This window comes from Melospiza melodia, chromosome 13, assembly GCF_035770615.1.
Source record: "Melospiza melodia melodia isolate bMelMel2 chromosome 13, bMelMel2.pri, whole genome shotgun sequence".
Taxonomy (NCBI): Eukaryota; Metazoa; Chordata; class Aves; order Passeriformes; family Passerellidae; genus Melospiza; species Melospiza melodia.
The window spans coordinates 20,924,838-20,951,570 of record NC_086206.1 but is presented as its reverse complement, the minus strand read 5'-3'; the positions used below and the strand labels follow the sequence as shown (position 1 = coordinate 20,951,570).

At 51.0% G+C, this 26,733-nt stretch overlaps 2 protein-coding genes across 3 annotated transcripts in view; one reads left to right on the top strand and one right to left on the bottom strand.

The window, feature by feature from the left end:
- The first annotated feature begins 300 nt into the window (after positions 1–300).
- On the top strand, positions 301–23,863 carry KLHDC4 (kelch domain containing 4). 2 transcript variants are annotated; one of them, XM_063168170.1, is made up of 13 exons: positions 301–699; positions 1,688–1,779; positions 2,560–2,638; positions 3,472–3,570; positions 5,704–5,840; positions 10,021–10,113; positions 10,462–10,621; positions 15,058–15,139; positions 17,349–17,557; positions 18,636–19,053; positions 19,502–19,624; positions 22,984–23,051; positions 23,766–23,863. In XM_063168170.1, exons 1-13 carry the CDS (start codon positions 601–603, stop codon positions 23,838–23,840), a joined length of 1,734 nt encoding a protein of 577 aa, XP_063024240.1. In that variant the 5' UTR covers positions 301–600; the 3' UTR covers positions 23,841–23,863. The 2 variants fall into 2 exon arrangements, with proteins under 2 accessions (XP_063024240.1, XP_063024239.1); XM_063168169.1 differs by lacking the exons at positions 22,984–23,051; positions 23,766–23,863 and adding an exon at positions 19,888–20,437.
- JPH3 (junctophilin 3) overlaps positions 23,066–26,733 on the bottom strand; it is a 46,863-nt gene continuing 43,195 nt past the window's right edge. Inside the window, exon 5 of the mRNA XM_063168168.1 lies at positions 23,066–25,076. Coding sequence (XP_063024238.1) covers positions 24,996–25,076 — 81 coding nt within the window. The 3' untranslated portion in view covers positions 23,066–24,995. The remainder of the gene's footprint in view (positions 25,077–26,733) is intronic.

Below are 26,733 nucleotides of genomic sequence, written 5' to 3'. Positions count from 1 at the left end.
GTGAGGGGAGGGGGCCATTTTGTGGGCTCCACGCTCTCCTCAGGGCGGGCACCAACCCCACCGTGTCCGAGCCGTGCCAGGGCTGTGCCGGCCGGTGTGCGGGGCTGCATGGACCCCTCTCCCCGGCCCTGCGGGTCTCCTGATGCCGGGTCGGAGCGGCCGCAGCCCGCGGAGCCCTCACAGCGCTCCCTCAGCGCCCCCTCAGCGCCATCCGACCTCCGGGCCGCCAGAGGGCGCTGCCGCGCGGCTCAGGGAGCGACCCCATCTCGGGGTCTTCCGGGGTATCCCGGTCCGGCGTGATCCCGGTGTGGTCCTGGGGTATCCCAGTGCGATCCCGGTGTGATCCCGGGGTATCCCGGTGCGATCCCGACGCGATCTTAGGGTATCGCAGCCCGGCTCGGTGTGATTCCGGTGCGATCCCGGCCCCGTCGCGCTCTGATCCCGCTGGTATCCCGGTGCGATCCCGGGGTATCTCGGTGTGATTCCTCTGTGATCTCGCCCCGGTCCCGTCCCGCTGTGATCCCGCAGTGATCCCGGCGTATCCCGGCCCCGTCCCGCTGTGATCCCGCTGGAATCCCGGGCTGTCCCGTCCCCGCCGCCATGGGGAAGAAGGGCAAGCGCGACAAGAAGGGGAAAGGCGCCGAGAAAACGCTGGCCAAGATGGAGAAGAAGGTGTCCCGCCGAGCCAAGAAGCAGGAGGTGACGGGCGCCAGGGAGGGCGCGGGGCCGCTCTGGGGCAGGGGAAGGTTGAGGGCAGCGTTGGGAACAAAAGACCGAATCCAACGGGAATCTGGGCTGCCCCGGGAACGTGAAGGATGCCATGGGTTGGAAGGGACCCACATAGATCATCCGGTCCGGCTCCTGGCCCTGCGGAGATACCACAACATTCCCAATGTGCCCGAGAGCTTTGTCCAAAACTCCTTGAAGTTGGACTTCAGGGGTGCCCCTGGATCCCTGGCAGTGCCCAAGGCTGGGTTGGAGCCTGCTGGGATTGTGGAAGGTGTCCCTGCCCATGGGTGGGATTTAAGGTCCCTCATTCTCACATTCCAAGCAGAATCTTGTTTAAATCCCCTCCGATCCCTTGTGTGTGACAGCAGTCACACAGTTTAAGGCTCCTTCTTGCTTTCCATCCCCTTCATCCTTTTCCTTTTCTGACCCTAAAAGCAGATGAGAACCTTTGTTTCTCGCACTCCTAGAGAGGCTGCTTGTGTTTAAGCCTCAAAGCAGTGACTTTTCCCTGGTAAAAAGTGATGTTAATGGCCTCATTCAAAGCTCCAAGGCATGGAAGGTGTCCTTGTGGAGTCCCCTGGCTGCAGGGAGAGTTGATGCCATGCTGCACAATTCCCAGGCTTTGGAGATCCCTGCTTGGAGCACACATTCAGCAAAGTGACCTGAAGTGCGGTGGTAGGAGAGACCCTGGCTCAGAACCTCCCATGGCTGCAGTCCTGCCTCTGCCCTTGGCCTGTCAGCAGTTTTGGGGAGCAGATTTTGGTTTTAATCGAGTGAAGTTGAAAGGGAATAAAGATACATGAGGTTTCTCTGGATATAAAAGAGTTTCCAGTTATATTTGGGCAGGGTTTTTTTTTTTTTTTTTTTTTTTAAGAAAGGGAAACTGTGGGAGTGAGTGCTGGTTTCACGTGTGCTTCAGTGCATGCCAAGCTGCTCATGTCTGGCTTTTTCTTTCCAGGAGGATCTTGAAGCCCTGATAGCAGAATTCCAGAGTTTGGATGCTAAAAAGACCCAAGTAATTGAGTCATCCTGCCCACCCCCCTCACCCAGGTGAGAGATTGTGTGAAGCTTTGGCTGCCACTTGGGAGTGTTTTTGATGTAATTTCTTTATGTAAAGTTATTTCCCATGAGTGGAAGGTATAGCTGATATCTGGAGTTATGAAACAGCTGGAATACTGAGTTCATGGTTATAAAGAGACCAAAAGCCTGGTCTTGGGCATCAAAATCCACTTTTTAACCATCACATCAGCACAAAAGAGGCAAAGCAGGGTTAGATTTCAGGGCTTTGAGGGAAAATAGAAGTGAACAGGGAGTTTTGGGTTTGGATTAGAGGGCTGAAGGGAATTCAGAGGCAAAAGGATGTGTCATGAGGTGAAAACCACTTTGTTAAGTGGGGTTCAGAAACTTGGGGTGTTCAGGAGAGCAGTGACCAGCAGCAAGTGCAGAATAATGACACAGATAAATGGAGAGGAGACAGCCCAGAGTTCTGTGCCCTCATAAAAGTCATTTTTGTTCCTGCCACCCCAGCATTAAAATTCAGGAGCTCACGTCAAAGGGGGAGTTAAATCACAGAGTAACGTGTGCTCCTGAAATAGGAGAGCCTCTCAGACAGTGCCCCATTCATCTTGCTGGAAGTTTTGAAGAAATTAATTTCTTTGGAGAAGTTTTTAGCCCTGGGGTGAACATCTCAGCAGGGTAATTTGGCAGATGATGGAGAGACCTTTGGGGCTGGAGGGCAGAGGTGCTGGTGCCTGAGTTAAAAGCTCCAAGATTCAGGGATTTAAGGACTTTCACATCTTTTTTTATTTTTTCTATCCTCTTTTCTTTCAGGCTGAACTGCTCCTTCTGTGCTCACCCTGAGAGAGACGAGCTGATCCTTTTTGGAGGTGAATATTTCAATGGCCAAAAAGTAATGTATACTTCATTTTATTTTTCTTTATCTCCCCCCTCCCTCCTTTTCCTGTAATTTGCACGGGTCTCATTTGAAGGGAAATTCAAGGCAGAGTCATAAAATATGTATTTGTCCCTGAATGGGAGCAAAATAGCCTTTTAATTCTGCCATGGCTCTGTCTCATGGCTGAGCAGTTGGCAGGAAGGAGACACTCTGGAACCCATTAAGGAGTCAGAGTGATTGTCTCAGCATCAATATTTCAGAGCTTCATAATTTCTCCAGACTTAATTGTAGCCATATCTGCCCCTCATTTGGGATAACTAGTGAAGAATCTCTTGCCCTTCTCAAAACAAGATATTTCTGCACCTTTGCTGCTGGCTGCCTTGGAGATGGGAACAGCAGCAAATTACTGCACTCAGGAGCACTTTTTCCTGAATTTCTGCAGGTTGCAAGTGGTTATTTTGCTCCTGGAGACAAACTGCTCTGGAAAACTCCAGCCTGGCAGGGATATTTGGCCACCTCAGAGTTACCCAGTGTGATGAGCTGAACTAATTCTGCTTTTTTTACCACCTGGAGCTGTTCTTTGCTCTGGAGTTCAGCCCCTTTAACCTGAACATCTGTGTTAAGCTCCAGCTTTTTAAATCCTCATATCTCAAGCCTTCACCAAGGGTTTGGGAAGGAACATTCCAGCCCAGTGGAAGAGTTGCTGCCTCCCAGTGCAGTGCAGGAGCTGTTTGTCCTTCCCTGAGCTCTGAGGAGGTTGTGCTTTGCAATCTTCACCCCAAGTCCCCTGTGCAGAGCTGAGCTGAACTGAGCTGAGCTGAGCTGCTGTTTCCCTCCCTGTCTCACAGACCTACCTGTACAATGAGCTGTACATTTACAACATCAGGAAGAACAGCTGGGCCAAGCTGGACATCCCCAACCCACCCCCGAGGCGTTGTGCCCACCAGGTAAAGCTCTGGCTGCCAGAGCAGCAGCTGGGATTGTTCTGAGGGAGATTTGGGAGGAGGGCTTGAATTTCTGCACCTCCTGGGGGTTTCTTGCCTCTCTGTTCTCCTCATAATGGGCTGCCAGTGGTGTCAGTTCAGCTTTTCTGTCCAAGGTGCTCTGGTCACTGGGTGTCCTCTGGCAGTGCTCACTGTGAAGATTTGGGGTTGTGTCTGTTGATTTGGCAGAGCCAGGGGGGAGATTCTTCCTCAGAAATTAATTCTTTGCTGTATTGTACAAGGACCAGCTCAAATCCATAATCCCAGGGGGCCCAAAATTTTCAAACTGGAATTTGCCCAAAATCCATTGTTCCCTTCATGGCCACAGCCCTCATCCATGCACATCCCAGCCATGCCCCTGCTGCCAGCAGGGAGAACTTGGGCTCTTGTGCACCTCTCTGCAAATCCAGGTCACTGGCTGCTTGTGAGGATGAGGAATTTGGGTTTGTTTACTTCATGTGAACACCTGCACAGCACAACCTGGACCAAAGACTTGTATTTTTTGCAGGTCTTTGGCCCTCACCAGCTGAGGGATTTTCTTACCTGCTGCAGCCAGTGGGTGACTGGTGCCTTCCCAAAGCTGCCATACAGGATGTGAGTGTCCTTTTCCTACCCATCCCAAAGCTCCCTGGTAAGATCCAACACCCCAGTTAGGTTCATATCCCTTTGTTATAAAGTGCCAGTGTTGCTCTGAGCTGTGCATCCTTGAATTGAAGGTTCTGCCTTGATTTTTGGGCTGCTTTGTGCTGTGTAAAGTCGAGCTTGGTTTCAGAGGCCACGTTCCAGCAGCCAGCAGGTGGCTGTCGAGCAGCTCAATCCAAAGGGAGAGCTCAGGAGCTGCAGCTGGATCACAACAACAATAAACTGAGGAGTCCTGCTTCAGCAGTGTTTCTGTCTGATAATTAATTATGCTTTCACAGGGGACAGTTCAGCCTCATGAGCTGGTTTGTCTTCCTTGTGGCTTTGTATTTAATGTATAGCTCAGAGCTAAACAGAAGTGTGTCTGTGGCTGCTAGGTGCATGTTTTTAGGTTTATTTGTCATCCCTGGTCTCTGACACACAATCCACTGTTGGAGTTGAGGTGAGAGGAGCTATGGGCAGGTTTTGGCAGTTGCTCAAGGAAAAAGGTTTGGTTTTGTCATGAATTTCAAGCCAGCTCTTGGAAAGGTCACCACAAGTATCAGCAGGCTGTTGCATAAACCTTCCCTTGAAGCTTTTAAGCACTGGATGCCCATGGAATTCAGGCACACATCCCCTTTGTTTAGGTAACTTCATGTTCCCACAAATCCTGCCTGAAAGCACACCCTGGATTTTCTTAATTAATCATTTCATGTTTGGGCTGGTTTATGGCAGGGCATGGTCCTCTGTGGGGCTGAAAATCTTTTTTTTTTTTTTTTCTGGGAGAGACAGGCAGGGAATGAAGCCTTGTGAGGAAGGAGAGCATTATCTCAATGCTGAGCTGTGATGGGTACCCTGGAGAAAACACAAATTGAAATTTGCACAGCCACAGCATTTGCTTCTTGGGATTCCTTCCTTTTTCCTTGGTCCGAACACAGATAACTTCAGTGAAGTGGAGTCTTGCTCTTCTCCCTGCTTTTAACTGGCATCTTGCATGCCAGAGGTGTTTTGGTGCTATTCTGTGAAAAAAAAAATAATAAAAAAAAATCCCTCTCTGCCATGACACAATCAAAGCAGCAACAGTCTCTCCTCTTGTCCAAATGCTGCACATTTCCTTCTGTATTTGTTTTTGTTTCTTTTGGTTTTTTTTTTTTTTGGGTTTTTTTTTTTTTTTTTTTTTTGTTGTTTTCTTTTAGTTTGCTTTTAAACAGAGAGAGTTGAACAATTTTTGTTGCATTAATCCCAAGATGTTTCCTTGGACACTTTGAACTTCCCCCAGGAGGTGGGAAGAGCCCGCCAGGCCCCCTTTGCCTTGCTCTAGGGAAGATGTGCTGAACACTTTAATCCAAATTCTCCTTCCCTCAGCCCCAGAGAGCTGCTGCTGCTGTTCCCTGGGATGTGGAGCTGTGTGTTTGGCACTGGGGGAGGTGTGTGCCTGGTTTGGAATCCTCTGTGACCCAGCTGTCCCTTGTCCTGCAGGCAGCTGTGGTGCCCACGGCTGGGGGGCAGCTCTGGATCTTTGGGGGCGAGTTTGCCTCTCCCAACGGGGAGCAGTTCTACCACTACAAAGATCTCTGGGTCCTGCACTTGGCCACCAAGACCTGGGAGCAGATCAAGTAAGTGCTGGGCCCTCATTCTTTTGCCAGGAAATTTGGATTTCTGATCCCTGAGATCCTGGTGTTCAGTGACTCCTTGCTGTTGGCCTCACGAGGAGCTGTGCCAGTGTGATCCAAGTTTGATTCGTGGTTCAGTGCTCTGATTTCCCAGCTCTCCCTTAAATACAGAGGGCTGGAGAAGACACCCCTAGAAAGAAGTGGGAATGAGAGATGTGTTCCAAGTCTGTTGAGACCAAAGCTGGTTTATTTCAATCCTGATTTTTGGGGTGTGGGTTTGCCTTGATGTTGCTTAACTGGAGGGAAGAGTATCATGAACAGCTCTTTGCTCCCAGTCCTAGCAGGTGCAGATGTCCAAAACTGCTGCTCTGTTTTCCTGGGCTTCTCCAGTGGGGGCTGTACAAGGGTCTCCCAATTTTAACATCACTGGAGAAGCCACTTTTTATCTACCCAACTTCACTCCTGCCATTTGCTGCCTTGAGATTCCTGAGGATAAACAAGCCAGGCCTGTCAAAGGAAACAGGTGCCAAAAGTTTTTGACAGGAGTGAAAGTGTAAATGTTTTCAGTGGATCTGGCCCAAAGTCCTGTGTTGATGTTTCTTTAACCTTTGGCTCCTTGCTTTGGCTGCTCCTGTTTGTATTTGCATGAGGGAAGAGTTCTAGTGACATCCAGTGGACTGAGAGGCAGGGGAGTGGATTTGGGTTTGAGTTTGGGATTGGCTTCCTCTTGGATTTTGGGATTGTCTTGTACCAGAACACAGCTTTTGGTGGGCTGGAGCTCCAGGTCACCCTCAAAGTGCACTGAGAAAAGCAGCAGCTTTTGATCACTTGGGAGCTCCATGTTCTTCCTTCAGGTGGGAGCACAAAATCTGTCCAGCTTGATCCCATTTCAACCCCTGTTTACACCCTGTTGTGTTCAAAGTAGGTATTGATTCTGAATGGAAGAGAAAACCTTGCCTAACTCTGAAAACTTCCCTGTGCTGGGCAAGTGCAGCTCCATTTTCTCCTGGCACAGTGGTGCCAGGCTGCCTGACAGAGTTAAAAGTTGCTAAATTTAGCAGGATTTAGCTGTGTTTTCCTTGCATTTTGCATGCACAAAGATGATCCAAACACAGCAAATCCCAGCCCGTCAGAAGCCGTGCCAGCAGCTGACTTTGACTTAGTGCAGCCACCTTATCTTGTGTGTGTGATGCCTGAGGTTTCCTCAGTCCATGAACTGGTTGTTACCCTGCCTTGGAGCAGCAATATTTTAACCTAATTGCCTCATTCCTCCCTAGAGAGAGCATTCCCAGTCAGCTCTGTGAGTCCCAGTGCCCTCCCTCAGGGAGAGGCAGGGAGCATCCCTGGGGCTTGTGCTTGGGAATTGCCACATCCCTGCCCTGCAGCTCCCTTCACTGACACTCTGCAGTGCTGCTGGTGCTTCCTGTAGGATTTGGTGGCATGTGCTGCTGGAAATTCCCCAGTTTCACCAGTGTCTGTTGAACTGGAGCAGTCCCTGCAGGGGAAGATGGCCCAGCATAGGGTTGGGTGTGATGGATGCCTCTCCTTGCTCACCAGAAAAATCAGGTCCTGCCCCACCAGGTGCATAAAGAAAAGGGTGTTTTGGTGTAAAACAAGTAGATTGTCAGCCCAGAAATTAGTTTGTTCTTTGGTAGATCAGGATTCAGGTGTATAACTGTGGATTGACTCTGCAAGGGGTTGGAATTGATTTTGGGCTCTGTGCCAGTTGTGTTTTCCCTTCTCTGTTTCCACCTGAGTGTCCAGACATGAGGGGACAGGATCAGTGTGTGCCACTGGTGTAAAACAACACAAACCCTGAGTTCAGTTCCTCTGCAAGATAAAAGTGCTCTGTCCTCAGGTGCCCTGTGATGGAATGTTCTCTTCATCCCCACTTTTATTATTATTGAGCACTCCCAAGCTTCTCCTGAGCATCCTGGGGATGAAGAGGCAACCCCTGCATCCTGTGGGTCATCCTTACTGGGACAAGTAATTCATGAATCTGGGGGCTGAATTCAGCTCTGATTTGTTACTACAAATCCCAGAGTAACTCCACAGGCAAAAGAAAATTCTTTATGGAGGAGCTCAGCTCAGCCTCATGCTGTACATGTGTAGAGCCAGTCCTTAGCCAGTTTTTCATCTATTGAAAAAAAAATTCTGGAGAATTTACAGCTCCCTCCTACATGTCTGCCTTCTGGTGTCAGCCCCATGAAAGAGAGCATTAATCACAAAGTCTGGGAAGCCATTTCCAAAGTGTTTCTTTGGGACCAGGAGCACTGGAACAGGTAAAAGGGAAGAGTTTGTGTTTGGGGAAACAAGTTGCAGGAAGATCCTCCTGGAGTGGGAATGAGGTTCTGCATCACTGCCAGTCCTGCCTGACTGTGCCATTTGTGACTTGGAGCTAAATCTACATGGGTGGGAGCTTTATTAAAACACATCAATAAATAAACTTCTATTGATTTTAAACTCAGAGGAAACGTGTTTGAGAAACAAGGCACAAGATATTCTCTGAGAACAGGATTTTAGTGCTCATGTTGGGTTTAATTCATCCTCCCCTTAAAAAAAAAAAAGAGATAATTTAAAAAGTGCCATCTTTTGGAGTAATGACACAGGAGCTTTGTTACAGCAAGAGAAAATAATGATTTCAAGTCTTGATGAAATTAATACCAGAGGTGCTGTTCTGCAGGGTGATACTAAAGATCCAGTAAATGCTTGGAAAAACCTCCTCTCTGTTAGAATAAAGAGTCCAAGCAATCAATATTAATTCAGTCTTCCCCAAATGCTGCTCTTCTGGTGGAGTTTCTCATTATCACCAGGGTGAGGTTGTCATTTTCCATGGTGAACAAGGGCCCTCATTTTCTCTCTCCACAGAAATCCATCCCCACATTCCCAGCTCCCTGGTGTGGCCAGGGGTTGTGGCTTTAGGTTATGCTGCTGTTTTCAGCTTTATTTATTGAGGCCCTGATTGTGCAATCACTTCCCCACCTTAGGGCTGCCTGGGGGAGGAGTCTGGCTGGGCTCTGGTGCCAGCTGGGAGCTTTGGGAGACTCCTCAGTGAGGGAAAATGGGATGGGTTCATCCATGGGGGCAGAGAACACACAGCAAACCGTCTTTGGCCTAGAGCTGGCTGTTGGAAAGTTGTTGGGTTGTTTTTGTTGTCTTTGTGTGATGCTGGGGGTGAAGGAGGAGGAAGGAGGGTGGATCCATGTTGGGTTGGTGTCCAGCTGCCCAGCTCCTCAGGAGCCTTGTGGATGGGACACATGGAGGGAGTGTTGCTTGTTCCTGGAGGTAGAAGCTGGACATTTAACTGAAAGGTCAGGAAAGCTTGGGAGAGCTGAACAGGAGTGTGTGGCTGTTTTTGAGTGTGTAGGGTCATGGAGTGAGTCACAGAGTCATGGAATGGGTTGGGTTGGAAGGGACCTTGAATCCCATCCCATTAGACACCTTCCACCATCCCAGGCTGCCCCAAGCCCTGTCCAGCCTGGCCTTGGACCCTTCAGGGATCCACGGGCAGCCCCAGCTGCTGTGGGCACCTGTGCCAGGAGGAATTCCTTCCCAACACCCCATCTATCCTGCCCTGTGGGCACCCTGTGCCAGGAGGAATTCCTTCCCAACACCCCATCTATCCCTGCCTCCTTCAGTGGGATCATGCTGACAATGATGATTTGTTTTGCTGCAGTGCCTTTGTTCTTGAGGAAATCTGGGTAATTCGTGGAGTGTTTTCACTGGTTTGGAGTCGTACCCAAACTGCAGGTGGATGAGTGAAGGTGGTGTTGATTTCCTGAGACTCTGAGGGAGGGGGATGGCAGAGCCAGGCTTTGTCTCTTGGTGCTTGGAGAAAACATCTCAGTTTGGAGTGTCTTCCCTGCAATTGTGAAGTGCTGTTCATTAAACTCTGCTAAAGAATCAGCTCCTGACTCATCACTGGAAAGACTCTGGGTGCTCTTAGGGTGGTTTATCTCTAGGAATAGAACTGCCTGTGCAGTCCCAAGAGTTCCTGGAAGAGCATCCATCCTGTCCTGGGGAAAAGCAGCCATGGATTGAGGCAGCCACGTTGCCAGTGGTGCCCATTTCCAGGAGAGGCTGAGCTCAGCCAGCTCAGCTGCCAGTGACTGCCATCAAAGTGGCCTGAGGCACTACCAGGGCAGGGGATTTTGCTGAGAAATGGAATTTCTTTGTGTTTCAGGGCACCAGGAGGGCCCTCTGGACGAAGTGGACATCGGATGGTTGCATGCAAAAGGCAGCTGATCATCTTTGGAGGTTTCCATGAGAGTGCAAGGTGGGGGGCTGGGGTGCCTGGGAGTTTGAGTCCTCCTTGAAAAAGGCAACAAAATTTCACCAGTGACAGAAATCTGGGTGTGAATGGAAGAGTTATCCTCAGCAGCACTGGGACTGAACTGGATTTTTGTGTTAGAAAGACGAAGGATCTTGATTTAAAATCTTCAGGTGTGGGGGAAATCATTGTAGCACTGAAGCAGCTTGTAGCCACAGCTCAGTCCAGCATTTTTAGCCTCTCAATCTTGTCATATCCTTGTCTTGTGGAAATGGGGGCTGTGATCAAAATGCTGTTTTATCCTGTCCTGAAATGTTTTATCCTGTCCTGAGTGTCCCCATGTGCTCTCTGCAGAGATTTCATCTACTACAACGATGTGTACACCTTCAACCTGGACTCCTTCACCTGGAGCAAGCTGGCTCCTGCAGGGATGGGGCCTGCTCCAAGGTCTGGCTGTCAAATGATTCCCACCCCTGAGGGCAACATCATCATCTATGGGGGCTACTCCAAGCAGGTAGGGGACACTGTGTGCTGGCAGGTGTTGTCCACAGGCTGGGGACCAGAACATCTTCTCATTTACATCTTCTCATTCTGCCTTTTTTCCATGCAGTTCTGCTGATTGAGGGGCTAATCTTGGTTCAGATGATTTCTTTATTTTCCCTGCTGTTCTTATCCAACAGAAGGAATTGATGTCACTGAGGGAGGAATAAGCAACTGGGAGAAATGACATTTTTTTGGCAACTTAAAGCATTCTCAGGTATTCCTTCGTGCTTCAGCACTTGCAGGTTAAAAGCAGCAGTTGCCAAGAGACTTTTATTTTGTGCCATCAGTGGCAGAGGTGAGGGAGCAAACTCAATAAGCCAAAAAAGACTTTTGACAAGCACCAGGCTCCCCCAGCTCTGCTCCTTGCTCTGTTAATCCTGGGAATTTTTACCAGAGAGCACATTCCTCAGTGAGCAGGTATCCCTGGCCATGCTGGGCAGCAGGAAGGAAGTGTTTCATTGAGCAGAAGCTCCTGCCAAAGCTTTTCATGTTGGGAATGAGGCAGAGGCCTGGATCCTGCTGCTCCCGTGGAAAGGCAGCAGGGGAGGAGGACGCCTTGTTCTTCTGAGGGGAATAAATGAACAAAGGAGGGAAGCAGGGAGAGGAGAGAGGGGAGTTGGTGTCTCTGTATATTTAGAAGCATTTGTGCCTGCTCAGGGCCTGAGCTTTGGGCTCTGCCTCATCAGATGTGCCTTGGATTCAGCAGCAGTAACGACACAGAGCCTTCTGCACCTGAAGGGCTTTGTCCCCTTCCCTTCCTGTGCTGTGCTCACTCCTGAGGGTGGGCAGGGAGCAGGAGCTGCTGCTCTGCTGGCTCTGGAGCTCTCCTGGCAGCAGCTGGGCTCCAGGTGCCCCATGAGATAGAAAAGTCTCACATGTTTGCAGCTGGGTCTGTTCCACTGCTGCTCTGGGTTGGTGTGAGCTGGGGAAGATGAAGGAGAAAGGATGGGGGGATGCAAAGCTGCCCTCAGCCTTTGGCAGGGCACTGGGTGAGGATGGGAGCTAGAGGAGGTTCTCTGCAGCTTGGAAAACAGCTTTTCCATTAGAACAGGCACTCCATTAAAGCAAAACAGACATTCCATTAAAACAAGACATTTTCCACAGATGTTAAAAATCTCCTTGCTTTGTCATGTGGAGAGCTCTGTGTGCTTCTCTCTGATGGGCCATTCCTGCCAGGCTCTGCTTTTGTAGCACAAACTGACCAAAGCTCTGAGCAGAATTTTCTCTGCAGCCTTCAGCATGCTCCTGAAAATTAAATTCAGCAGGATATGGCCCCTCTAGGAGAGACCCACTTCTGGTAATGTGTGGCTATTTAATTCTCTTTGTGTCTTCACTTAGAGCTGATTGTGGAGCTGAGTGTCTGGGTTTGCTTTGAAGTGCAGAAAATGTGTTTGCCTGGGATGCTCTTGGGAGAAGGTAGACATGGAGAAAACAATACTTAATTGGAGTTGGGCAGCTGCAGGAGAGGACTTGCTGCTTGTCTCCAGTTACAGGGGCAGATGCTCCAGTCAGGGCTGCTGTGAAGACATTTTGGGGAGTTTGAAGACATTTTTACATCTGAAACCAGGCAGATATCCAAGGAAAGCACCATTCATCAAATGCGGAGTGTTCCAAGGAGAGGCAGGACTAAGTCACACATGGGATGGGAAATTTTGAAGGGAAGAGGGGAGGAAAATCCTAATAGCTCTTCTTTTTGAATAGGGACATCATTTGGCTGTCACATTGCTGGAGGAGGGAGGTGACATGGCAGGATTGCTGTCCTGGGATGGGCAGGGAGCTGGGAAGGCAGGAACAGAGTTTTGGTGCCTGCTTTGATTCCCTGTGCTTGCAGAAGTGATGTGGAGAGTCTGTTCTCAGTAACCTGGCAGTCCAGGGCTGAATTCCCTTCATGGGACCTGATTCAAAAGTCTCTTTACTGGCTGGGGAAATAGAGGCAGGAAAGATGGAGTGACTTTGTGAGGCACTGCAGGACCTGCAGAGCAGGGCCAGCACCTTGGTCCCCTCAGCTTTGCTGTGGATTTTCCTGAGCAAACCAGGCTGCAAATGATGAATTTAAAAAGGAGCTTTCCAACCCTGGGTGTGACTGCCTTGAGGTGCTGGTGCCTGATACTTTGGAGAGCAGGATTCTCAGCTCTATGGTGTCTCTGTTCTGTTTCAGCAGCAGCCTGGGGATGATAAATGCAATTTCTGCAATTCCTACAGAAGGGATGTTGTGGGTGCTGCCAGCCCTGCCCAGAACAGACCTCCCAATGCCCAGAGGAGCTCAGAGCTGCTCTCCTGCTGATCCTAAAGATGTCCTCAGCCCTTCCCTGTGCTGGGGATGGGGCTTGCTGCAGCGAGCTGCATTTTGGGCTGGCTCAAGCTCCATTGCTAGGCAACAGAGGGGCTGGAGCTGCTGCTGCTCCACCTTGCAGGTGCAGCCTACAGGCCAGGGGAGGGCTGGAGTTACACGTGGGCAGGGCTTTGGGATGCCAGGCATGGCTGGGCTGTGGGGATTTTGTTGTTTTGGGGTTTTTTAGTGGCATTTGTCACAAAGCTGAAGTGGATTTGATGGGAGATGTGGAAGAGGCTGAATTGTGAGGTCTGGTGGGACTGGTCCCTCTGTAACTCTGCCTGCTGAACACTTCTGCTATTTGGATGTTCTTTGACACTATTGATCTCCTATCAGGCAATTTTAGGGAATCCTGATTCCACCCCTCAAGCTCTCTGTGCCTCAGTTCCTTTGCAGTCTGTTAGAGTTGAATTTTCAGCTGATGCCTGTAAAGCTCTTGCACCTCCCCAGTGTCCCTGCATGTGCAAAGCACAGGCTGCCCACTGAGGGTACCCCAGCCAGATTTTCCTGGAAAACAAACACCTGGCACTGGAAAGCACCAGGGACAAGGGGGGAGCAGGAACCTCTTGTGAGTGATGGAAGGATTTGCTCAGGGCTGACTTGTCCTGGCTGGGAGGGGATGGATCTCTCCAGCAGCTGGAAGTGTCTGTGACAACAAAAAGTGACTCCCACTGCACCTCAGGGGGCTTCTCTGAGCCCAGGGAGCTTTGTCATGGTGCACTCACAGTGTGTTTACTACAGGGAGCTTTTCAGGAGAGAGGAATGTGGATTTCCCACACAGCTTGGATGGTTGGGAACCAGCTGCTCTCTGTGTTTGCTCTCCTGCCTCTCAGGCAGTGCTGTGCTCCTCACACTTCACCTGGCTGGGGTTGTGCAGTGCCTGGAGAACACTTCCCTCTCCTCTCCCTAAGAACTGAGCACCAGTCCCAGGAATTGGATATCCTGCAGCACAACAGAGCTGTGCAGCAGGAGAGGGCTGCACCCAGTTGCTTTTAATCCCCTGTGACAATTTATTTATCTTCTGTGGGTGTCAAAATTCCTGCATCCTGTGGTCTGCATAGAGCTCATCTTGCTGAGGGCTGGACCTGGGCTGCACTGCTGGGATGCACTGGGGGCACCCTGGGAGCAGAGTTCCTCATCCCTGCTGCCATCCTGGGAGCAGAGTTCCTGATCCCAGGAGGAAGGGAATGGCAAGGAAGCCGTGCAGGAAGGATGGCTGGCTAATGACATTATTAGCACAGCTCCTGTGGTGGTGTGGCACAGAGCTGCCTTGGGCTGCTGCTGTTGCCATGAGCACTGGAATCCAGGGAGAGGAGCAGGGGAATCACTGAAAATCAGGCATTTCATGGCTTCTGCTGAGCTTTCACCTTGTCCTTGCTGCTGCCTTTTGTAGGGATGGGAGTTTCTGCTTCTGTTCAGGAGGATGAACCTGTTGCTCAGGGCTGTGCAAAGCTGCCAGCTGCAGGGGGACAGAGCTGTCACCTCTGTCCCTCCTGTGCTGGCTCATGGGATGACAGGGACCCACAGCCTGGGCTGCTCACAGGGGTGGGCCACTGCACATCAGAGCTTCTGCTCAACATCCAGAACAGAATCCCAGAGGGCCTTGCAGGCCCTGGAAAGTTGTCATGTCCCACTGGGGGGTGGGAATTCTCCTTTCACAGGAGTCAAGTCAGCCCTGAGAGCAGCTGGTCCTGTCTGGGGCAGAGTAAAAGGCAGGACCTTGGCTCTTCTGTTTCCTCAGTGCTGCCCACCCTTCCTTTGTTTGCAGACCAGTTGGTTTTAGTCCCCTGTGACAATTTATTCTGCTCTGGGTGCCAGAATTCCTGCATCCCACAGTCTCCATACATCCCAAGATACCCATGCTGCAGCCTGAGAGCCCTTCCTGCTGCCACAGGCAGGATTCTGGCACATCCAGGGAGTTATCCCTGCTTTGAATCCCATGGTTTGGAGCTGCCTGGTGCTCCAGAGGGGCCTCTCCTTGCCCAGAGCCTGTGTTTGCATTTCCAGTTGGATCCCTCTGTGGTTTGGCCACTGAAGCTGTTTCCTGAGCATCTCTGTGTTTCCCTTCCCTGCAGAGGATCAAGAAGGATGTGGACAAAGGCACCCTGCACACAGACATGTTCCTGCTGAAGGCTGAAGGGACAGGCAAGGAGGAAGGTGAGCACTGCCCTGGGAATGCAAATCCTCTCCTTCCTTGGAATAACACAAAAAAACTGGAACCAAATTCCCCTCTCAGTGATAACCTCTGTGCCCCACTGTTGGCTCAGGAAGAAATGCAGGAAAAGAGATTTTAGTGATTTTTTCCCCCCAGTTTGTATGAGGGAGGGAATTAAAACAACATTTCCAAATTCCTGTTTCTGGGACATTTTGATCAGCACTTTCCTGTTCACAACAGAAAATCTTTGGGATTGCAGAATGCCCCTTTGCTGGGTATTCCTGGGTGTGCCAGGGACCTGCTGAAGCTGCTCCAGCTGGAGAAGGGAGAGAAAACCCAATGGGAGACTCATGGATTGAGATAAGGACAGGGACAATCACTCAGCTATGTCCCTGCTCCAGGCTGGGCCCATTCCATGGGGTACAATCCTGGTGGGACAGGTTGATCCATGGTGGCTCTTTGGTTAGCTTGGATTGGAATAGGAATTCCATCACTTCCCTTTGGAGATTTCCTCCCTGACTCAGGCATTGAGACAATTTTCTTGGAGCTGAATTTCTAAAATGTTGAAATTGTGATTGATTTCTCCAAACCTGGCTGTCTGGGATGGGGTTTGGGGAGGAGGGTTGGTCACCAGCACTGTCTGGACTCCAGGCCCTGTTTGCTTTATTCCTATTTATAGTTTAATCTTGCTGGGATTGCAGTTCCTTCAGAAGCACAGGGCCTGGCAGTCTTCTCCCAGCCTGAATTTCAGGGATTTGCTCTGAAGTCAGAGTAGAAGGGATTGGAGAAAAGCAGAGGGATAGAGCACAAGTCTTGTCCTGCTGCTGAGCCCTCTTTTAAAGCCTGGCTGGGGTTTTTGGGATGATCTGTGTTTATTTTCGGGGGTAAGGCAGCAGTGCAGGGTGGCAGAAGAGGTTGAGGGAACTGATAGAAGGTGGGAAGGCTCCATGGAATAACTGAGGGACGTTTTTTGGTGCTTGAAGGCTGCATCTGATCAGGCCTTGGCTGAATTCACCCACCAGTAAAGGTGCAGACACTTTCAAGAGTCTCCTTGGTCCAGAAATTTCTGGAAAATCCTGAAGGTGCCATGAGAATGTCCAAAACAGGGCATGGAATTGATGCCTCAGGTTTTAGATTTTCTATTTTTCACATTCTGTGCTGCTTTAGTGTGTGGGTCTGGGCTCACATCAGGGGATGCTGAGCTCTGTGCACAGAGCAGGGACACAAAACAATTCCTGCTCCAGCTGGGCACCAAGGACAAATGATCCAAATCTCAGCCCCAGGAGCACAAACACCGTGGGCTGGAGAGAGAAAAACAAGCAGGGTGGGACTGCAGGGGCTAAAGCTGGAATGGGACAATGAACTGCAAGGTGCAAATGGAGCAGAACTGATCCCAGGGAGAGACCCCGGGAGCGCTCGTGCATTTTGGGGCCATTTTGGTTCATCCTGGGTTCATTTTGGGGCCATTTTGGTTCATCCTGGGTTCATTTTGGGACCATTTTGGTTCATCCTGGGCTCATTTTGGGGCCATTTTGGTTCCTCTTGGGTTCATTTTGGGGCCATTTTGGTTCATCTTGGGTTCATTTTGGAGCCATTTTGGTTCATCTTGGGTTCATTTGGGGGCCATTTTGGTTCATCCTGGGCTCATTTTGGGGCCATTTTGGTTCATCCTGGGTTCATTTGGGGGCCATTTTGGTTCATCCTGGGTTCATTTTGGGACCATTTTGGTTCCTCTTGGGTTCATTTTGGGACCATTTTGGTTCATCCTGGGTTCATTTTGGGGCCATTTTGGTTCATCCTGGGCTCATTTGGGGGCCATTTTGGTTCCTCTTGGGTTCATTTTGGGACCATTTTGGTTCATCTTGGGTTCATTTTGGGGCCATTTTGGTTCATCTTGGGTTCATTTTGGAGCCATTTTGGTTCATCTTGGGTTCATTTGGGGGCCATTTTGGTTCATCCTGGGTTCATTTTGGGGCCATTTTGGTTCATCCTGGGTACAGCCCTGGCTGGGCTCTTGTGCTGCCCACGGTGGATCCATTGAGGAGATCCTTTCAATAAATCCCTGCTTTATTCTGTAGCTCTGTCCAGCCTCTGTTCTAGCTCAGCCTTCCCAAGGCATCAGAATTCCTTGCTGGAGTTCTGAGAGCTTGTTATACACAAACCAGGCAGGATTCTGCTGTGCTGCTGCTCACCTTTGTTCTCTCCTTGCAGACAGGTGGAGCTGGAGTCGGCTCAGCCCCTCTGGAGTGAAGCCCAGCCCCAGGTCTGGCTTTGCTGTGGCTGCTGCTCCCAACAACCGCTGCCTCCTGTTTGGGGGGGTGCAGGATGAGGAGGAGGAGGAGAGCATCGAGGGGGACTTCTTCAATGACATTTATTTCTATGACATCGGGAAGAATCGCTGGTTCCCTGCACAGCTCAAGGTCTGGGTTAAAGAATTCACTCATTTCATCACCTGGCACATCCTTTATGGCTGGTTTGGCCTTTTTGAGATTTCACAGATTGTTTGGGTGGGAAGGGACCCTAAAGATTCTCTCATTCCACCCTGCCATGGGCAGGGACACTTTCCATGAGCCCAGGCTGCTCCAAGCTGGCCTTGGACATTTCCAGGGATGGAGCAAGGATTTTTCTCTCTTTAAAGAAATCCTCTATTTCTGGTAGCTCAGGGTGCACCTGAGCAATCCCTCTCCTCCAGGAATCAAGCTGCCCCATTACTGTGGAATGCAAAATGAAGCAGAGCAGCTTGAAAACATATTTCTGGTGTTTTGCTGAAAGCCTTCTCCAGGCCAGATGAGTCTGACATGAGCAGAGTTCACTCAAAGCTGCTGTGAAAAGATTTTGGGATCAAACCCTTCCCTTTTCTCCCCAGTGCTGATGAGCTACCAGAAGAGATGAAATATTAACCTTGGCTCCAAGAGCTTCAGAGCTCAGCTCAGCTCTTTGATTGTGTTTGAACCGCTCTCACAGGCCAAGGGAGGTGCAAACCTGGTTCAGCTTCTCCTTCCCCCTGCCCCTTCCTGGCTTTGTTCTCCAAATGGAGAAGTCAGTCCCATAATAACAGGCAAACAGCCACTCAGCTGCTTGCTTCAGCCTTCCCAAACTGATTGTTTTCCAGCCCTTTCAGAGAGTTCTTCCAAGACCTGGAGGGCTGCCTGGTAATGGGCTGTAATTTAGCACCCAGCAATTGTTGTGATTTCAGGAAATCGTGGGGTACTTTCCCTTGTCACAGAAGAGTGGCCTTTGTGTGTTTGTGGCACCTGGGAGCAGGAGAGCTGCTCCTCTCTTAACAGAGAGAGCAATTCCACACCCTGGGTTCTCCAGAATCTTCACTGTTCCTTGTTGTAGGCTGGGAGAAGCTCATGCTGGAGGAGGAACTGCACTGATCACTCGAGACTTTAAATTGTGGTGAAAAAAGGAACAGTTCCTTCCCTCCGCGCTGTCTGTATGAACTGCTGGTAGCTGCATGCAATCCCACAAAATCTCCTCAATTGCTGTTCTCAGGGCCCCAAGTCAGAGCGGAGGAAGCGTAGGCGTGGCAGACAGGCCGAGGCCGAGGCTGCCGGAGGGGAGGAGCTGCAGCTGCCGCCGCCCCAGGGCCCCCTGGAGATCGTCAAGGAGGTGGTGGCAGAGGATGGCACCGTCATGACCATCAAGCAGGTGATCCCTGCAGCTGCAGAAGACAAGGACAGGTCTGGCTCAGAGGAGGAGGAGGAAGAGGAGGATGAGGAAGGTGGAGCCCCAGGCCAGCCCGTGGAGCCGTGCCCACGCTCCAGTGCCATGGTGGCAGTGAAGCACGGGGTGCTCTACGTGTACGGGGGCATGTTCGAGGTGGGCGACCGCCAGGTGACCCTCAGTGACCTGCACAGCATCGACCTGCACAGGATGGACCAGTGGAAGGTGCTGCTGGAGATGGATCCAAGTAAGCTCTGTGCTGGGAGCTCTGCCTGTGCCTTCAGGGCAGCAACACTGGGGGAGAAAACAACTCTGGGGCTTCCTCAGGGCTGGTGGAGAACCTTTGAGTGGAGGTTTTCCCTGGATGGGAAAGAGTGGCTTACCTGTGTGGGCCAGAGCTTTGGGGTCACTGTACAGTCAGCTCTGCCCTGTGGAAATCCAAGAGCTGTAAACAGAGCTGTGGTGGCATGGGCCATCCTGGGAATCCTGCTGTGCCAGCCTTGTCCACTCCTCCAGGGAGCAGGGATGCTCCTGCCTGTCCCCAGTGTCTCAGGGCAGTGAAGGGCTTGGGTCCTGCAGAGCACATGGGCATTACCTGGGGTTAGCTCTTTGTGCCTTAATTATCTCTTTGGACCTTCATTCTCTCTTTGGACCTTAATTCTCTTTTTGTGCCTCTCTTTCCTTTCTCATCCAAGAAACCCAGGAATGGCTGGAGGAGTCAGAGTCAGATGAAGAGGAGGATGGTGATGTGGAAGGTGCAGAGGGAGGGGAGGAAGAAGAAGAGGAGAGCTCTGAAGAGGAGAGTGAAGATGAGGAAGGTAATTACTAATGAATGCTGTCTCCATACTGCCCTGAAGGGGGGTTTAGTGCAGTGCCTGGTTCTGTGGGAGCCTGAAGGTCTCCCTGGCATCCAGGTGAGTTTCCAGCAGAAGCAGCTTTCCTAACACTTTGCTCTTGGAATAAAAAAGGAATTTTCCTGCTTGCTGCTAGATTTTCAGGCTGTTACCTTCAGCCCCCCGTGGCCTGGCTGATGTGGCCCTGGGGAGCTGTGTGTGACCTGTGTGTCCCTCTCTTTGCCCAGGGGAGCAGCAGCACCCAGCAGTGCAGCCTGGGGAGGCCCAGGCCCAGTACTTGGCCAGGACAGAGCAGTACTGGCTGGGGCTGGCCCGCAGCCACATGGGCCCCGAGGCCAAGGACAAGAAGGTGCTCAAGGTGGCTCATGCCATGGCCAAGACTTTCTATGAAGATCCCATCCAGACGTCCTGAGGCTGCTCCAGGAGGGAAGGAATGTGCTGGAAGCAGTGGCCAGCCCTGCTGAGCTCAGCCCCGTGTCCATGCTGGCTCCGGCCTTTCCCAGCTCTGGGCTGACCATCCTGGATGGATGCTCTGGATCTGCTGGAACTCCTGGGAATGCTCTGGAAGGCTCCTGAGGAACAGGATTGCTGTCCAAGCACTTGTTCTGGGCTGTACAACACTGACTCTGTTGTTCCATAGTTGTCTGGGGTCTGTCTGGACAAACTGCACATGACAATGGTTCACTGGTCCCAGATTCCTCACTGGGGCCAGGACATGTCTCCAGGTGTTCCTACAATAAACTCACTTGGTTATATCACCTTGTTTTGCTCAGTAAATCCCATCCCAGCTTGTGTTCCTGTTTTCCTCCTGGTGTGGAAGAGGGATTGCAGTTCCTGCTGTGAGATCTGCAGGCAGTGTAAAGTGCACCAGCAGCTGTGAGATGGCTGGAAAAACCTGGGAATCCTTTCCTGCCTTACCTGAGATGCACTCACAGAAAACTCTTCCTTTTCTTGTTCACTGTAGTTTTGCCTTTGTGGAATGTCCCAGTTCAGTTTTTCCCCCTGTTGGCCCAGCTGTCCTGCAGGTGACCTTCTGATGACCAGTGAAGTGTCCACCTGCAGACCTCACTGAGGCCAGGGCTGCTCCAAGGCTTTGTTTTTCAGCCCCTCTCCTCAAGGCATCCCTTCCTTCCCAGCAGAGCAGTGCTGTGTCCTTGGGGACAGCAGATGGGATCCAAGTGGTGCTGCAGCAGCCAAGTGATGCCTGGAGGTGCCACCAGGGCTGGCTGGCCTCGTGCAGGGAATTCCAGGTGCCCTGGGTATTGCTGTGGCAGGGCCATCCCCAGGGATGCAGCTCTCCAGAGAGCAGGGCTGGGATCTGCTGGGCTCATTAGGACAGAAGGAAGATTAAATAGAGCTGACAGGGAGCTTTAATTGGTGAGATAAAAACATGGCTGGCAGGGAGGGACCTTCCCCACAAAATAACAGGTGAGAGGTGGAAAAAAACCATTTATTGATAACCTGGGAGAGGAGAAAACAGCATTTATTGATGATCTGGGAGAGGAGAAAGCATTTCTTGTTAATCCAGGAAGGAATCTCTCGGCTTGCTCAGTCACTCACCCTGTTGTCCTCTCACCTGGGTGAGTTCACATCTTTCTGTGCAGAGTTTTGGGGGATTTGCCTCTCCCTGGGAGGGTGGGCAGGCCCTGGCACAGGTGCCCAGAGCAGCTGTGACTGCCCCTGGATCCCTGGCAGTGCCCAAGGCCGGGTTGGATGGGACTTGGAGCACCCTGGGATAGTGCAAGGTGTCCATGGCAGGGGTGGGACAGGATGAGCTTTAAGATCCCTTCCAACCCAACCCATTCCATGATTCGATGATCCCTCAACTGCTGCAGTCATTCAGGAGCTGTGCAAGGAGCTGAGCTGTTCCTGAAGCAGGAAAAGCTGTCAGGACTCTGTTCCCTGCAAAGCCCTCACCCCAGCTCAGGAGATCCCATCCCACCCCTGCTCTGTCCTGCCTCAGCACAGCCCTCTGGAGCCACCACCCTGTCTGTGTGACAGCTTCCAAAAATCCCTGCTCTCCGTGCTCCCTGCACTTGCCAAAGCTGCCAAGTGGAATTAGTCCTTAGGTCTCAATTAAGCTCTCTGCCGTGGGTCCCACCCTGTTTCTGCTGTCGCTCCTCCCCCTCTGATGCAGTCTGGCTGTTTTCCTGGCAGGATGCTGCCACAGCTCGGCAGCTCTGGAAGCTGGGGCTCTGGGGACTGCTGGAATCTGGGTCTTGGGTACAACCACCCAGACACCAGATGGGCTGGGAGCAGCTGACGTGGCACAGGGGGTTTGTCTTCCTTCCTTCCTTCCTTCCTTCCTTCCTTCTTGCTTTTCCCAAGGATGCAGTGCTGGAGCAGCCCCTCTCACACAGGTGGGATCCAAATCTGCCTTCCCAAATTCCCCCTTCCCAATGGCTCTGCTGTGCCAGCCCCTCCTCGTGCTGGCAGAACATAAAAATTCCAGAGCAGCCTTAAAAAATGATCCAAACCTTCAACTGACCAAGTGCAGCTGCCAGCCTGGACATAAAGCAGCAGGGCTGGATCATTTCCATGGATTTATGGCCCACCTTGATGGGCATTTTAATGGGCCTTGGGCAGATCTGCAGGAGCCAGGCTCATAAGACAGGCAAATACACTGAATTACCTCTCTCTCTGGGCTACTTCTCAGGAATATTTCTGGCCTTGGGCGAATGTGAAAAGCCCAGGACTGAGACAAATTGCTCAACTCCCCGGGATTAAGAAAGGAATCATTATTTTGGACCGTGTGGGTTGGGAGCCAATTAATATTAGTCTGTGGCTGTCTTTCCTTCTGAGCAAACCTCAGCTTGACTGAGAGGAACAGAGAGCTGAAAAATCCTGTGCTGGTCCAGGGGCAAGAGCAGGAATAACTGGGCAGGCAGCAGTGGGAAAAATCCAGTCAGGAAACTAGAAGTGCTTTTATTTGATGGATAACAAGAGGCATTCTGGTGCTGTTTTACAGATATCTAAATATCTGTGTCTGCAGGGCTGTGTTTAACCTGCTCCTGACAGGACCTTTGTGTCTTGCACTCGAATGCACCAAAAAAAAAAAAAAAAAGTCCTCAAGAGTCTTTCCAAAGAGTAGAAGCAGAATTCCAAATCCCAGGGGTGAATTCCCAAGGCTGCAATCCCAATATGGTTGTTTTTGGTTCATTTCAAGTGTGCAGCAAGCCTTGAAGAGGGGAAAAAAAAATTATGACTAAGGACCCAAAAGGAAAATCCAAAACAACACAAAAAAAGGAAGAGGTGGGAAGATGATGGACAGTTACTGTGGAAAATGGAATTTCAAAATTATCCTTTCCCCTGTCCACCCATAGCCCTGTGCCTGGAAAGGGAAAGGAAGGAGAAGAGGAAGCAAAACTGCGACAGGAGGGAATCATACCATGTAAGGAAAAGAACTGAATTTAACTGGCACATGCTCTAATCCTTAGTTTATTTCTGGTTAAAAATATAGCAATCCAGTGCAGTGTAATAAGAAATCTGCTGAAAAGGTAGCAGAGAAACAGCTAAAACAGAAGCAAAGCAAAGCTGAGTCCACGAGTCCGGGCTGGATCCAACAACTCTGGACGTGAATGTCGGGGAGGGCTTTTCCCTCCTTCCCCACCCCCAAAATCTCCTGGGAGGGTCTCACCCCCCTCGGGAGCTGCCGCCCTCCTGCGCCCTTCTCCTGCTGCAGCTGCAGGGGGGGATGAGGGGCGGGTTTGGTCCCTGGCCCTGCCAAATCCCAAAGGAGCCGCGGGGGAGCACCGAGGGCAGGGACGGGAGCTTTGGGAGCGCCGTGCCCAGGGCTGGAGCTGAGAGCACGCTGTGTCATCGGCACCAGGACAGCTCAGAACAGGGATACGCATCTTTAATGAGTATGCAGATTATCCGTGGGGACAGGGAGGGGACAAAAATCAAGGCAGGCATAGTACAAAGATGGTAGAAACGAACAAATTAAGTGACATAGAAAAAAAAAAAAAAAGAAAGAAAATACATCCTTAGAGGCTGCCATTGCCAATGATGTTTGGTTTGATTTTCTTTTTTTTTTCTTTTTTTTTTTCGTCTTTTTTTTTCTTTTTTTTTTTCTTTTTTTTTTTTTCCTTTTTTTTTAATACAGGGACATGTTGGAAGCTGGAATATACATCCTGCATTACAAAGTGCAAAATACTACATGCTCAGAGCCCAAGCATGATGTCTGAAACAGTCCACAGCAAGATGTAAGAGACAAACCCACCACCCTCTCCCTCCTCTCTGGGACATGCTCCAGGTGCTCCTCCCCAGGTGCCTTTGAGAAACAGTCGGATTTTACTTGGTTTTGTTTTATTGTCATCCTCAGTGGATTGGAATTGAGCCCTCTGTCCCCTGTCCCTCCCCACCCTGCTCCCTGTGCACATTTTTTGGGATGGGCTGGATGCTCCTCACCAGCACGGCACCATCAGCCACTCCATCCGTGCTGCTGGAGGTGCCTCCAAGGGGTTTTTGGGGGGATTTTTAGCCAGGAGAAATTGGCTGTGAATTAAAAGTAGCTCTGGGTGGTTTTCCTGCCTTGCCATGGGTGAGGAGCAGCCTGGGGAGGAGGAGTGAAGGCAGGAGGGTGCTGGGGCTGCTGCTCACACCTCGTGTTCCCTATTACCCCTGCCCCGAGGAATTCTGCAAAAAGCCAATTTTTGTTTTAAAAACAAGGATCAGAACGGGGCCTGTTCTGCCATTTTCCCATCCAGCCAGGGTTCATTCCTTCCCCGTGCTCCTTCTCTCCTCCTTCTCACAGCAGCATTCCTCCATTTCCAAAAGGTGAAAAGCCTGGTTCTGCTTTTCTCTCCCATTTATCGTTTGGATTTCCCTGGGAAGCTCAGCCTGGAGCATCCCAGAACCCATCCCCACTCCACCCAAACCTTCCCCATGGTCCCCTTGTCTCATCTCCATTTTGGGGTTGATTGCTGTTGTTACAAAGACAATTTTTTTCTTTTGTGGGGGGGGGTGAGGGGAAGGGAAGCGAGGTTTTTTCTTTTGTTGGGATTCCTTCTCATCCTTCCCAGTGTTGGGGGGGCAGAGTGTTGATAGCATTTTGCCATGCCACACAGCATAGTGTTATACAAGCAAAGAATTTTGGCTAAAATCCAAAAAACATTACCCAGGAAAAAAGGCAAACTGTGAGTGAGACTCGATCATTTGTTGTTCTTCTGTGAAAAGACTTGGAAATTGTCAGAGGACAGTTCGAGTTATGATTCTTCCCTTTGTTTTTTTTTTGTTGTTGTTGTTTGGTTCTGGTTTTTTTGTTTTGTTTTTGTTTTTTTTTTCCCCCATTCATACATGTAACTGTTATTTTTGCAAACAAGACAGTCTTGAATTAGATGAAAAAGTTAATAAACAAAATGGCGACTCCAATATTTAGTAAGATCACCATGACTACCAGGATGGGAGCTGAACCCTGCAAGAGAAAGAGAAGGACAGGAGTTAGATGGATCCTTGGAATTCTGCAGGGATTCCAGGAGAACCTGGGGAGAATCCAGGAGAATCTGCTCTGGGGAGTCCAGGCAGCCCTGGGGATGAGCAGATCCCAGCTGACACCTCCCAAAGTGCCCAGGAACCCTTGGAGGATTTTTGAAGCTGCCAAACAAACGCTTGGCTGAACCCCCTGATGGATCATGGATCATCCCATGCCACTCCCATAGGAACTCTGGCCTTAAAAACAGAACTAAAATTGGTTGTTTATCAGGTGGTCAATGAAAAGGAAAAATAAAACACCAAAAAAGCAGATTATATGGCATCTTAGAGTGGTTTGGGGATGGTTTGGAGTGTCCAGCACATTTCCCAATAATTGCAGTTGTTTTCCAGGTATCCTGGACATCAAGCCAGCACATGGGGGTCCATGTTCAGGCAACATTTTGGGAATGCTCTAATAACCTTTCCTGAGTTTATATGGACCAAATGAAGCTCCTGGGAACCACCTGGGAGTGTCCAAGGGCAGGTTAGATGGGGCTTGGAGCACCCTGGGACAGTGGAGGGTGTCCCTGCCGTGGCAGGGGTGGGATGGGATGGGCTTTAAGGTCCTTCCAACCCAAACCATGCCAGGATTCTGTGATTTCACCTGGAAAGCATTGCAGGAACCCCACTGCAGCTGCCCTGTGCACAGCCCACCCCAGCTGGGCTGGACGTCCCAGGAAAGGTTCAGTCCCTTGGGGAGCATCCACTGCTTCCCCTGGAGCACGTCCTGGACAACCCTGTGGGACCCCACCACCATCCCAGCATCTCAGGGCACTGCAGGCGGCCCTCCAACACAACCTTCTGCAGGACACTGGTCAGGAAAACATCCCTGGCACCTCATCCATCCTGGCACCTCATCCCTGGTGCCACAGTGTGAGTGTGGCTCGCACAGGGTGAGCGCTGCTGGCAGCAGGTGGGTGGTTGCTTTTTCTTGGATTTGCTGGGATCTTCAGCTATTCCTGCTGCATTCCAGCCCTGGGATGCTCCAAACGCTTTTCCCCAGGCTGCTGCCCCCTCCTGGCCCTCCCCATGTCGCTGGGATGGAGTGGGGACAGGGCTGGGCACCCCCTGGGAGCTTTCCCTGGGTGGCTCTGCGGAGCTGCTGGAAAAGGAACGGGAAGAAGCAGCTCCCGGCTGCCCGGGGATGGTTTCTGTTCCGAGCAGCCTGATTCAGCTGCCGTTTGGGAGTGGGTGGGAGCGAGGATGCTGGAGCCTGCTGGAAAGGCATATTTGTAGCTTAGCAACAGGGTCAAAGGCAGCCAAGCCAAGGCAGGGATTGCGGAGAGCAGCCAGGTACCCATCCAGGGCTGGCGGCTCCTGGCAAACCTCTCCTCCTGTGCCACGAGAAGCTTCCAAAGGCAGCAACCACCCCCTGCTCGCTGCTCCTTCCCTTCCCCAGCCCGGCCGTGCCAAGCCCGGCCTTGCTGGCGCTGGGAGGGATTAGCTGCATTTCAGAAGATTATTGGGTTTTAGGGTTTTTGAGCTGCTGGTAATATAATAACAGATTGCAGGCGATTATCAGTGTCATTGTTTGCCTTGGCACGGCCCCGCCGAGGCACAGAACGAGCTCCTGCCCCGGCCCCGCAGGCAGGGAGGGCTCA

Bases quoted from the DNA above. Each gene is read 5' to 3' on its own strand.
- KLHDC4 (XM_063168169.1), top strand. From the start codon at position 601: ATGGGGAAGAAGGGCAAGCGCGACAAGAAGGGGAAAGGCGCCGAGAAA. The intron at 3,571-5,703 runs GTAAAGCTCTGG...CTTGTCCTGCAG, and splicing joins CGAGGCGTTGTGCCCACCAG to GCAGCTGTGGTGCCCACGGC. The intron at 5,841-10,020 runs GTAAGTGCTGGG...TTTGTGTTTCAG, and splicing joins AAGACCTGGGAGCAGATCAA to GGCACCAGGAGGGCCCTCTG.